Consider the following 12826-nt stretch of genomic DNA (forward strand, 5'->3'; position numbering starts at 1 on the left):
TTGTAATTCATCCAATTTTGAACTGCAGAAACGCATCGATTATAAAACTTATTTTCCACTGACAACTCAAAAATTTGAATGACTTTCGAATTTCTTCATATGTACCGTCGAAAATATCACCCTTCCGCTTTTGGGGTTCGGTTAAAAACCGTCACTAAAGTATTTTGAATTGGGGCTCAAAATGTGTACGAATGGAATAGAAAGGCAATGGGGTGGGGTTTAATTACACCAAATGCAAAGAAAAGGTGGAGTGGTTCAAGTTTGTCGTTGGTTGGTGGTCTACAGCATCTTAATGCGCGGTGGTGTGGAAGGATTGGGAACCTTCGTAAATTATCAGAGGGGGCGATCTTTTTCGTGTTTTTTGTGAGCGTGAACGTCGTGAGCATCAGCGACAAAGTGGGGAAATATCACAATGAGCGTGAATATATTTTTTGTAAGCTGTTGTTGTTGCAGTTAAAGTAGATGTAGTAGTAATAAGAAAAATAATAATGACAATCATAATAATAATATTAGTAGTAGTAGTAGGAGTTGTTATAATAGTGATAGTAATGGTAGTTGTAGTAGTTGTTGTAGTAGTAGTAGTGGTGGTGGTGGTAGTTGTAGTAATAGTATGTAGTCATCGAAGATGTTTGCGTACGAGTGTCCAGTTATTTTCGTCAAAACACGTGACTAGACTCAATTTCTTTGTTTGTTAGTTTGTTTTGCACTGGTTTCATTTCTCTTGCATTGGTTTTTCTTTTTGACTAAATCACGGTCTTCAGCTCAGTTAGGAGTCAGAGAACCTGAAGATTTGTGTTTGGTTGCTTGGTTTCAAATATGAGCAAGAAAGACAACAATAGCAACAACAACGACAACCAAGGAAGTGTTGCGCGGTCTTGAACTAAAAACTAGGAGAGTTGTCGTAGAAGTACTTGCTGATGTCGTTGGAGATGGCAGAAAGTACCCTAAGAGCTAAGAAGGAGCAAGGAGAGGACACAACACCATCAAATCGAGCAGGGATGGTGAGAGCAGAAAGCATTGTTTGTGAGTTTGTTAAAGGCTCCATCACCACCGAAGCAATCGTACTGCTCATATAAGTGACAGCAATAGTTATGATAGTAGTAGTAATAGTTGCTGATGTTCTTATTGAAGTAGTCGTAGCAGCAGTAGAAGCATAAACAGCATAAGTCGCTATTGAAAGGAGCCCTTCGACGACATCTCGAAGAGCATCAATACGTAGAATGGATGAGTTTATGCGTATGTGTGCGTACTTCTTGTTCACCACCACCAAGCTGACTTTCCATCACCAAGGAGACCTGCCCACCAAAAGCGATGACATGATAGGAGAGTGAAGCGCAAATGCCCGAATTAACACCGAGAACCCCGAGCCAGGTTGGCAAGTGTGTTGTGATTGGTTGTGGTGGAGTCAAAGGAGCAGGAGGAGATGGAGGAGATGGATGAGATGGATGATCTTCGCGAGGTACTTACGAATCCTTGGCTAACTTGCTGTGGTAGGCAATCGGGGCTTGGAGTGCCCGTAAGAAATCCATCTGAGTCTGAAGCTGTTTCTTCATTATGCCCACCCATTTCTCACGTTCTTCTACGGATTCAGCTTGGCACACAATTCGAAGTTCATCCCGAGCAGGATCATTTGAGCGAATCACAAACTTGGCCGGATCACCATCATCAGACTTCTCATCCAAGGCCATTTTGTTCACCTGGAAAACAAACAGAAAAATGGAATAGGGTTGAACACATTTGTCCCACTCACATTCTGCTTTTGACAAGAAAAAAAAACCTAAGATCCATTTGCACGCCTGAAATAGTGTCTCCAAACCAGATAATCAGATACAAATTAAATTTGAATAAACTTAGAATTTGTATTTTTCTCATTTGATTTGGATTGATCAGCCTATTGACTTTTGAGGTAATGACCAATCTAGTACCTCTGCAAAAAATTGAGGAGGTTCAAATTACTTTGAAACAAAACAAGGTCACTAAAATTGGGTTTAAAAATGTGTTTGGTTTGTGGGCCTCGCAACTTTTGAAGTTTATAACATAGCTAAAAGGAATCCGTTTATCATTTTCATTCCTTTTTGAATTTTTCTTAACCAGCATATTTTAACAATCAAACGTATTGGGTCAAAACTAGATGTTTCGGGGTTTCAGGGTACATTGAGCTAACTCAAACAGATTGGGCGAAAAAATCGGGATTGTATTATCTTCTTGAAAACAATTCAAACGGAAATATATAAATAAAACAAAATGAAAATCATTTTTTTAATGCCTTTCATATTTGATTTGGTTACTTGGTTCTATAAAGAAGCAAGCATCTTGTTTACACTCATTGAACTTACCAAAAAGTGAGCTTTGTAAACGTAGACGGGACTGGTGAATTGAGTTTTCTTGCCCACTGTCTCGCTGAAAATCATGATCTGCTCAAACAGGAACACGGTGAATGGTTTCATTTTGGCCGGACCATTTTGCGATGATTGTGAGAAGTTGTCCAAACAGACGAGTGGACCCCGATACAGAAGTTTCCCTTGAGCTGTAATTTTACCCTAAAAAGAGCAAAGCAAAGGTAATTCATAATTCAACACGTTCAAAGTGGGTTCATTAATCACCCAAAAGTAGACACGATGATTGGACCGTTCTTAGTACTTGCATTAACTTCCCATAGCTTCTGAGAATGGGCAACCGGCATATACCGTACAATAAAACATGTAATGCGTCTTAGAATCAGCCTAATGAAAAGACAATGGGAAGTCTCTGACGCTCTTGACATTAAGTTTCAAGAAATGTATCTAGCAGACCAAACTGTAGTGTGCCGCCATTCAGGTATCACATTATTATGTCTAAATACGAAAATTTTGCATTCCAATAGCTACCATAAATTTGAAGACACCGAAAAACTGAACAGGTCAAAGTGTTATTAGTTTAGAGTGCAGTCAGTTAAAGGTCAAATATCAAGAGGGATAGTTATGTTCACACCTTGAAAAGAGTGCCGTTTACATCAATACTAATTTCAAGGCTGTCAGTGTAGAGAAAAATAGGGTCAAATTTTACCTCAAAACCTTGGAGACGCCCAATGTCCATCATGTCATTAGCCTGATTAGGAACGACCGTCATGACATGGAAAGCCTTGGCAATGGCCGTAGCCTCTTCGGTCAGTCCAGCTCGGTGGGAGTATTTGAGAATGGCCTCCAGCAACATGTGGTACTTGGTAAGGCGCTGAATAGGTTTGATAAGGAGATCCGTCAGTCTCAACTTGAAGCCAAGCTTCAACCGAATTTCCTGTAAGCCAAGAGGTAAAGGAGATGATGCAGATCAAAGACACGGTTTAGATTTTATTTCTTTTTCCCTCCTGCGGCAGAAAAGGCCCTTTGAACAAAAAGACAAAAAACAAAGACTCAAAGAGCCTCCGGAATGTTGGTGGTAAACCACAAAGACAAAAAGGTGTAATCATGAAATATGCAAATCCAACTCACCTCAAAATACGTGTCGATGTGTTCGGAAACAATGTACTCTGACTTGGGCTTATTCTGACAATAGACGACATACATTTGGAATTTTCGATCGTATTTCTTGAACAAGTGGCCAAGATCGACCGGGTTTTTGATACAGTTTTCCAGATTCTTGAGAAAGAAACTAAAGACGGCGATGATGGTGTTCATAAGAATCAGGAGGAGGAGGAAGAGGAGGAGGAGAAGAAAAGCAAAGAGACAATTAGTTAGTTACATTTGAGCACCAACCGTGGTGTTTTTTTCTTCAATTCTCTAGCTTACTCTCGATGCCATTCTTGGATCGCCTCGATATTTCCAAAGATCATACGATCTTTCCCCTCTTTGAGATCATCTGGCATGGAGATTTCAGGTTCCTCCTTATCCTTGTTTTGGCGCATGAATTTGATGTACTCGACACATTGGCCAAGATCCTCGACATAGGTCCTCTCGGATTCCAGTAGCTCTTGTAGTCGGTAAAGTCTCTGCTCAGTAATTTTTTCTATCACTTCGGGATCTGTCTCTGGGGGAGGTGCGGGAGACTTGGTTGGCTCAATGGGCACACCTCCCAAGGGGGAAGGTGCTAACGTCAGGGAAGCCGTGGCAGATTGCAATTGGTCGGCTGTGGATAGGTCCTGAAAACGATACGATTCGTTGAAAGTAACAATAATCCATCATTCAAAGCAAGATATACATATAAGTTAGGACAGATCCTACCTTGGAGGTCCCCGAGGCAGCTGTGGAAAGAGTTGAGATCGGCTGCATGGGGGGTGGCACCTCAACGGGCGGGTCCTCGCCGTCGTCTGTTTCAATTGAAGGGGTGAGACGCTTGGTCCTCAGGTTGGCACTTGCTGCACCCACAGCGGCTGAGGGATCTTCGGATTCTGAGTGACTCTGCTTGTTGCCCATAGCCCCGACCCCGCCCTCAGAGGCAGACGGGGATGAGGTATCACTCTGGGGAGCGGCGGGCTGAAAAGAACAGGAAAGAATAAGAACACGGTGAACACCTTCGAATTCAGCGTCAAGAGAATACACAAGAACAAGACCAAACTTTATCCAAAACGTCAAGACGGCCAAGGGATTAAGCCTTGTCATTGTTTGTGCTCTCTCCGTAATTCGATGCTCAAACTGAACTTGATCTGGTCCTCTCTTGAGTAAGACATGGCAGATACAAATCCAAGCTCTTGAAAATGCGCCCAGAAATATCTCTAGAAATTGGATTTCTAGCGATCGATATTGTGCTGCTCCATCTTAAATCAAGTTACTCATAAAAATCGAGCTCCACATGTGATTAATTTACAACCCTCTCTGACGGGCAGGTAAAGGATGGATGTTGTTGATCTTGACAAAAGATCTTTGAATAATCTGGGCCTGTTGAATGGCACAAGCAAACTACCTTGACTGAAGGTGCCCGCCCACCACTCGCGACAGTTTCAACGCCCCGAGGAGAGCTAGTGCTCCCAACTGCTTGGTCAGAAGTCTTGTTATTCACGTCGACAACCATGTTGATCATGGCTGAATTGATAGACGCCAAGCCAACGCTCAGGGTGGATGATTTCTTGCTTTGAGTCTTCTCACTGCCTTTTCGTTTGAGGCCCATGGCCATGGACTTGCCCGAGCCACTCGAACTGAACCGCCTCCGCTCTTGAGACATTGTTACAAGCATTTGGACACGTTTTTCTCAAAAATGTTCAGGCACAAATGTGGATCATTTCTGGTAGTTATCACTTGTGCGACACTGCAATTTTGCCAAATTGACACTGGGAGTCACCAAATCAGCAAACGCGTTGCATTCTTTCGTCTAGGATCCATTGACCGAAGTCTATCAAACTGGGAGTAATTTTCGTTATCATCTGAATCCTCGACTGATGATTATGATGATTAAGAACAAGTAGACGAGGACGAAGGAGAGGGGCAGGCACAGCACTGGATCTCGACTTTCTTGCAACGTCTTCACTCCTGATTTGAACAATACTGCTTCAGACTACAATAGGTGAGTTTTCGAGGAAGGAGAGCGATAGGATGAGGAGAAGTTCAAGGCGGTTCTGAATGATCATACCGATCTCCGACCCTCGCCCCGTGGAGGGAGGCTACTGTCCTCCACTCAGGCGGCGTGGAGCACAAACACGAGCGATTATTTCACGTCGAGGACATGAAGCCACCGTCTTTTTCCTCCTCATCCTCGTTGTCGTTTGGTGCTTAGGAAGGCGAAGGGGAACAAGCCGTGAATACCGAGAGCAGCAATCACATCAATGCACAAGCTGGATGGATGGAGACACGCGAGATGAGTCAAAGAAAAGCATTATATGTGTGTTGGAGGAAGACACATATAAGCGACAAAAGTCCAAGCAGAGAAGAATGCCTTTCTCTTAAGTAACCTCTTCTTCTTCTTCTTCTTCTTCTTCTCCTTGGTTCCTCTTGTCGGCGTTGTCAGTCTCCTTCCTATTTTTCTTCAAAGAACGCTCAGCAACTACGTCGAGTTGTTCCTGGGAGATGGTGGAACGAAGAAGGCTGTGGGGTACAAGGACAAACGCACCACGAACAGAAGCCAGAAGACGAGAACGAAATACGACGAGGAGAGGAGGTAAGGGAGGACGAAGGAGGACGAGGGAGGACGAGGACGACAAAGAGGACGAGGAGGTGCAACGGCAGCCGCAATTCCAGGGAGCAACGATTGGTGGAAGGAGTACTCGCTAGGTAGTAGTACTACACTGGTCCCCAAGTATACTACGTAAAACACAGAATGTACGTCCATGTGCACATCACGACCACGGCGTCCTTACTTGCCTTCCTTGTTCTTGACAGTCAACAGTAAAACCCGCAGTAATACTACATACATCCAACACATTGGAAAAGCACTCTCTATATGGAGTCGCACTAGTGCTTTTTGAAGGTACGCGTACGTCTCACGTGGGTCGGTGCTTTTCTACCGAGACCTGATCGTTTTGTAGGTGCAAAAAGAACAAGGAATAGGAAATTGCCATTCCATCTCAGCCAAGAACCAATCCTCATCATTTCCTATCTCCATGTTTGATTTCCACACACAGCAGGTGGCAAACATAGAACTATGAGCATGATTGAATGGACTTTTATGGCGCGATCCTCACGCTCACGTATGCTAACAATAAATATCAGTGCTTGGGATGAACACATCCACTTCCCACCGCCACTGAACAAAGAGGAAAAAACTGCCTCTGCTCTGTTCCACTTCAGACAGAAGGTATACCACCGCACACTGAATTATCTTTCAAATTCGAAATCCAATTACGAGAGGCCATGAGGTCAAGCGAATAATTGTCGCCTGCTGGGCTCGCAATCACGCCACTGTATCTCACTAAGTTACACACAAGACACCTCACAATTCAATTGATTGTAAGCGGGATCACTTGGAGCAAGCGAGTGTTTCCTTGTTGATCCGGAACCTTTATCCCACTAGTGTGTGAGGTAGAGGCTTCGAATCGGTACCCCTCCTAACTAAGATTGGGCACTCTTCCTCACTCAGGAAAGTCCGGCAGTCCACCTTGCCCCTTTTCCTTGTCCAGCGACACTTCTCACTTCGATCATGGGTCAACTGCAAGTAAGTCTGAGGCTGGGAATATCATCCCGATCTATCTCCATGAACGGCTCATCTGCATACTTGTCGGAGTGTGTACTATGCACTCAACTGGGCTTTAGAGTACGTAGGTATCGACAATACTGCACAACAAGTCAGATGAGGCGGAGGAGGAGGAGCAGGAGCAGGAGGAGCAATAGAAGTGGTAGAAGTGGTGGAAGTAGCCAAGGAAGAACACGAGGAATCCGATGGAGTCCCGGGCCACTTTGCATATGCGGTGAGAGAGAGGAGTTGATCTTCCTTCACCTGCCGCTATTACGCCCGTCACCTACGGTAACTTCGACAATGTTCTCCGTGTCCCAAGTCTGGGTCGAGCACTCACTCCTCCAGAGTCAAGATCAATCTTTTATAAAGAACGTTACAAATGAGCCAAAATTGAGCTGGCACGTTAGTCAATTCCACAACAAGAGCAACAAATTATCCACTTTTGACCCTCAAGAGCCTTTATGAGGCTGATAGAATTTCCACATTGTGGACAACTATTCAATGAGGATCATCATTTGGGTAAACATGATCCGAGAGTCAATTCTCATTGTTGACCTATCCTCGCCGAGGGTACGATACAAAGAGTAACTGTAACCCTCTGTACACAATTCCGGTAACCAAAGTGCCATATTGATACGCACACACTCTCGCAGCAGACACAAGACTCGTCCCTAATGTCTCATTGAATTGCTTCGGAGCCAGCCTGGGCCTCTCATTTTGGGTCTATAAGTGAGGGAGAGCGCGGGTGTACGTACACATGTGGGATGGATGTACATATGTACAGAGAGAACCTGTATGAACTTGGAGGGAAGTTTAGGTACTGAGCAAGATCCTGAATCCAACACAATACCAGCCAGATCTCACATCACCCGGGTTTTTTTGCCCCTACGCCAAAGTCCCAGGAGTTCAGGCAGATGAATGGTCATAACTTGCTGGTGTCAAAAGAGATTAGAGAAAAATCCTCATCAAACTCCTCGTTCTCACCTTGAAGATTGAGCTTGGACACTAGGAACAAGACAGTAGATACGTATAACCTTGGCAATACCGAAAGATGGTGAAGACATTTCCTTTTTTTTTTGAGGAGCTTCTTAGCATTTATGGGCTTCCAAAAGAACACCGCCCTGTTTCTTGCTAGAAGACCCTCATAGAAATCTGGAAGACCGACTTGCCTCTCCAGTTATCGCGGTCTACCATTGTTCATCGTAGATCTTCTGTGCGAAACTAGATACTCAAAGCCCTAGATCGAAGCAAATTCAAAGCTCGAGGCGATTCCAACCATTTATCAGCGACAGTGATTCAAGTCCTAATTCCATCCAACTAGGCCATTACTACTCTACTACTTAATGCGAGACAAGAATGAAACAACTCCATCGTTCTCTAACTTTTGGTCTAAGATACAAGAGGAGAATGAAACTCAATCTACCGATAAGACACGGTCTGCTTGTGGTGATTTCATACTAAGAACCGCCACTCCCCATTCGAGCACGCAACCGTCAATGATGACTCCTCTATGATAGTTCAGCTTACGGCCACAATATTACATCAGTGACAAACTAATGGTGCTCTTGGCAATTCATATCAAGAGTACGGTAAATTAAGAGCGAGCTCACAGAGACAAGATATCCGACCCCGGAAAAATCGAATTAATGTTGGGGAGAAAGTTAATAAACGGAAAAAGAGCTGGTGTCTTACTTTGAGCTTATTTTTTGAGAGTTGCTTGTGCAATCCGGACCCAGCAGTATTGTTGGATTGTTGCTGCGCCCCTCGATTGCCGGTGATAATTTCTACAGCAGTTGTTGACTTGTCCAGTTTTCCCTGGGACAACTTCCGAATATTTGGTAGCCATTTCCTAAAGGAAGACCGAAATTGCAATGGAAGGTTTCCATCTTGAGGAGCATGAGGTCATTGACTTAAGAGATGCTTACCCACTAAATCCTTTCCTTTTATTAACAGGAGAGGATGGCCCAGTGGCGTTTTGAACGTTCGGTAAAGGATGGTTCGGATCCTCTCCGCTTTGAGTATCTAGAATGAATAGAGAAACATTTGAAATTTTCTTCGTATTAACCTGAAGTCTTAGGACCAATGGAACATGTGAGAACATGTCTTTGAGCTGGAAGAGAAATCTTTATCATGGGTTAGTGTGGCGCACGGGTTACGTTATTAGTCCATGAATACCTCGAGCAGTTCTATCCTCTTCACTGACATTACCAAGAACTTTTCTGGCCAACAGACGCCAACGCTCGGGTTTGGGAGGTTTACCATCGACCGTTGGAAGGTCATCGCCACCTTTAATGGGCAATTGAGCTGAAGAGCATCTTGGTGCCCTACGGGCTTTTTCCACATTACGGTTCTCAACCGAAGAGGAACTTCGGCGAATGCGTCCAAACACATAACCACCTGAAGATCGACGGCGATCGAACAAACTAAAACTGGATTTCCTCCTGTCCATTGTGAGTTCCGAGTGAGAAATACTTCAGAACAGGACCGTCGGGATCATACTTTCAGGAGACTCCGGGGAAACACGGGCTCGATCATCGTTTATCGCATAGGGTTCAAATCGCATTATGTCCCGTTCTAGGATCCTCGCCCAAGTACGCAGAGCAACACGGGAGACACGAAAGACTCCTATCCTAGATTCATGATTCCATTAAGAGATAATTTACTACTAAACACTTGTAGTCACTTCTTTATCAGAAGAACGTCGTCGCAGTGGTGATGTTGCAAGTGATGGTGGTCGTGGGGAACTCGTAGAACCGTAGCTTCAATGAGCCGTGTTCTCTTTGGCACTGGAACAATTGCAATTCTAGTCTCGCGCTGTACGAACGCCGAATGTAGGTTTGGGGCCAACAACTACAACTGACAACTGCTTTCAATGTTGTTTTCGTGGAGTTGTGCAGCTCTTTTTCTGCTTCTCCAACATCATCATTATGATCATCATCATCATCATCATCATCCAGCTCGATCCATATGAGGCAAGCTCCAGCCGCGCTCCTACTTCACAAAGGCACTAACAGCAAAGCAGTGCAAAGGCCCACGATTTCAGTCACAACAAGCAAGGCCTTCGGCCACTGCCCAACTCGAGCGAAGCCAATGCCTTCTCTGTTCATAATTGCTGCATTACAGAGATTCTGTCGTTTGAAATGAGGCCTGTTCGCACTGGCAATGAATCAAAATCATGAGTCGATCGCGGCAATTGAAAAGAGGATCGACGATCCTTCAAGCACTGAAAACGATGAGTGCATGCACTTAAAACCGCAACAGAGGTGTGTTTTAAAACTCACTCTCGGCACTTCAATGCCCTGTGGATATCACCGTCACTTACACATACAGACGTTTGGCACAAGAAGGCAACACGGCACTGGTTTCTCTCTATTTTGACAGATACACTGAGAAACCTAACATCTCGAAGCTAATTCGGAGAAGGCAGAACATTTGAGCAAGAATTATGGTTTGGTTACCAAGTTGTTCCCGAGCTTGAAAAACTTGATACTGAGCAAGACCAAACAAGGAAGAATAACTCGTCGACAGATTCCTTCAGATCAAGTGCTGATGGCAACCTCCACTGCTGACTACTTCCACATTAAGGGCATCTGATGCCCTCCCCTTCTCCTCCTGGCCATATTCTATTCCTCCCCTATCAAGTGCCCAAAAACCCGAGCTATGACGCATTCACGAGCGAAGATAGAAGGAGGCCCATTGCCCATTGCCAGCGTATCCACATCAGATTGAGAGTCCAACAAAGACGGCACGAAAAGTCAGTGTAGCACTTCTCGACGGGGCATAGCATAGTAATGGACGTAGTGGCAGTGGTACTGGTGGTGGTGGTGGTAGTAGTAGTGGTGCATAGAAGATCCATGCTGGTGGCAGACCAATACCTATATCCTGCCCTCAAATGGTCTACGTTCGAAGGGCACAGCTAACCAATACACTTGTTCACCAACACTATCAAAAAAACAAGGCAGCAAGTAATTCGTCCAAGCACCCGAGTGAGTTGCCTCGGTGTTCTCGAATCTACGAGGTTTGGTCGAAATATCCTGCCAAAGTTCTACTTGAAGCAGACTAACCGACCATTTGGGCATCATCTTTCAAGCCAATTTCGTCCCCGGGTTACCGCCCCGTTATTGTCCTGACAGGGTCAAGAAGACGACATGATGAACAATACAATGGATAGGAAACATGTCGGTCGTCAGATTTTTGTCCGTTTCACAACGGCTTCTTCAATATCAAATGCCAGCATCGGCATTCCTATGAGAATGGCAAGGTTGGAGTAGAACAGCTAAAACAACAACAGCTAATCATTTGCAACTCCCACTTGAGCCTTTCGAAATGTGTCCATATCTCGTGCTCTCCGTGACAAGTGGTTGCTTGAATGGCATGTCCTTAAAGTATGTTCCGAGTTATACAAGGCGGTCAGAAATAGCGACAAGTTTACCTTTCCCATCGAAAAACGAATCGATAAAACATTTCAATTAAAGCCTCTTTTAAGTAAGATTTGAAGAATTTTTTAAAAAGATATTCAAATCAACTTTACATTCAAAGGCTAGCTCGGTCTACTAACATAAATTTGTTGGCAGACCAAATATTATGTAAGGATTAAAAGGCAAAAAATGGACGAATTATAACCTTTCATATCAATAGTATCAGGAATTACGTTCCTTGTAGTTGTTAGACGAGCCCGTTAAAACTCAAACAAAAATAATTAAAAAATCACGAGTAAATATCTCAACTTTAGCCATCTGTCAAGGTTTTCTAGAAATAAATTTTACGCATTTTCCACTATCAAAGCGACGGGAGCGAATTTCGCAAAACCACCTCATATCACTTCTGCGTGGGAAAAGTAAGGAAGTCATGGTAGTGAGCATAAATTAGCCTGCTGTCCTCCCGATCATGATTGTTGTAATCTAGAGGCTGTGATAGTGTCAGTGAAATTGCCATTTATATCGGACTTTGTCCTTAAATACCAATGTAACGTATTGTATATATTTCCGGCCACCCTGTAAAAATAAATGATGGTGCTCCGTGGTCATCTCTATCCAGTCAAGTTCTCTTCACAAGAGTTCAGGTACGAGTTATCTGCCCCCACTGGGCAGCGGAATCAAGAAGTTTCAATACGGTAGAGGTGAAGTACAATTATCTTCACACTTTGAAGTGGGGACAAGAGTCTCTTTCCTCGAGAAGAAATGTCAAAGCTCGAGATGGTGGTTTGATGAAAAGCAGAAAACGAATCTTTATGTTACTAACTAGTGAGAAACTAATGTTCAATTTGTCGGTCAGTGACCAAAGCCTTATTGTCCAATAAATATTAGGCAAGTCAATCATCAATTGGATCATTGACATATTGAATTTGTAATTATATGGCTTTGAAATCAGTGGCGTAGGATATGGTTGTGAGAATAATTATTCTTTCATCGTACTCTCAATCTTGGAATCTAATTCCATAAGAGATGAAAAAAAGGCTATTGCCAGATTACAAAGGTCATTTTCCAATAACTTTACGTAGTTGTTTAATATTGGGTCGAATAAATGATTGACGGCCTAGCTCATTTTTTACAGGATTGATTGAAACCTAGTATTTCTTATCAGCTCCTGCATGTGGCCTTGGGACTAACTCGCTATACTATCAAAGGCATTAACAAGCACTCCTTGGGAACAAATTTGATTTTGGGGCTGCTTTCCACCAATAACAAAATGAACGACCGATCATATAATAATGGACATCTGTGTATGATTCGAATCCTCACACAAAATT

At 43.7% G+C, this 12826-nt stretch overlaps 1 protein-coding gene across 2 annotated transcripts in view; it reads right to left on the reverse strand.

Moving 5' to 3' along the window:
- The window catches only part of LOC131884405 (triple functional domain protein-like), a 48072-nt gene that overhangs the window by 4230 nt on the left and 31016 nt on the right, over positions 1 to 12826 (reverse strand). For both annotated transcript variants that reach the window (XM_059232171.1, XM_059232172.1), the window contains exons 28-35: positions 9003 to 9099; positions 8770 to 8926; positions 4197 to 4448; positions 3765 to 4114; positions 3468 to 3627; positions 3046 to 3273; positions 2337 to 2540; positions 1468 to 1697 (exon numbers count right to left, since the gene is read on the reverse strand). In XM_059232171.1, coding sequence (XP_059088154.1) covers positions 1468 to 1697; positions 2337 to 2540; positions 3046 to 3273; positions 3468 to 3627; positions 3765 to 4114; positions 4197 to 4448; positions 8770 to 8926; positions 9003 to 9099 — 1678 coding nt within the window. The remainder of the gene's footprint in view (positions 1 to 1467; positions 1698 to 2336; positions 2541 to 3045; positions 3274 to 3467; positions 3628 to 3764; positions 4115 to 4196; positions 4449 to 8769; positions 8927 to 9002; positions 9100 to 12826) is intronic.

This window comes from Tigriopus californicus, chromosome 8 (assembly GCF_007210705.1).
Source record: "Tigriopus californicus strain San Diego chromosome 8, Tcal_SD_v2.1, whole genome shotgun sequence".
NCBI classification, from domain to species: domain Eukaryota; kingdom Metazoa; phylum Arthropoda; class Copepoda; order Harpacticoida; family Harpacticidae; genus Tigriopus; species Tigriopus californicus.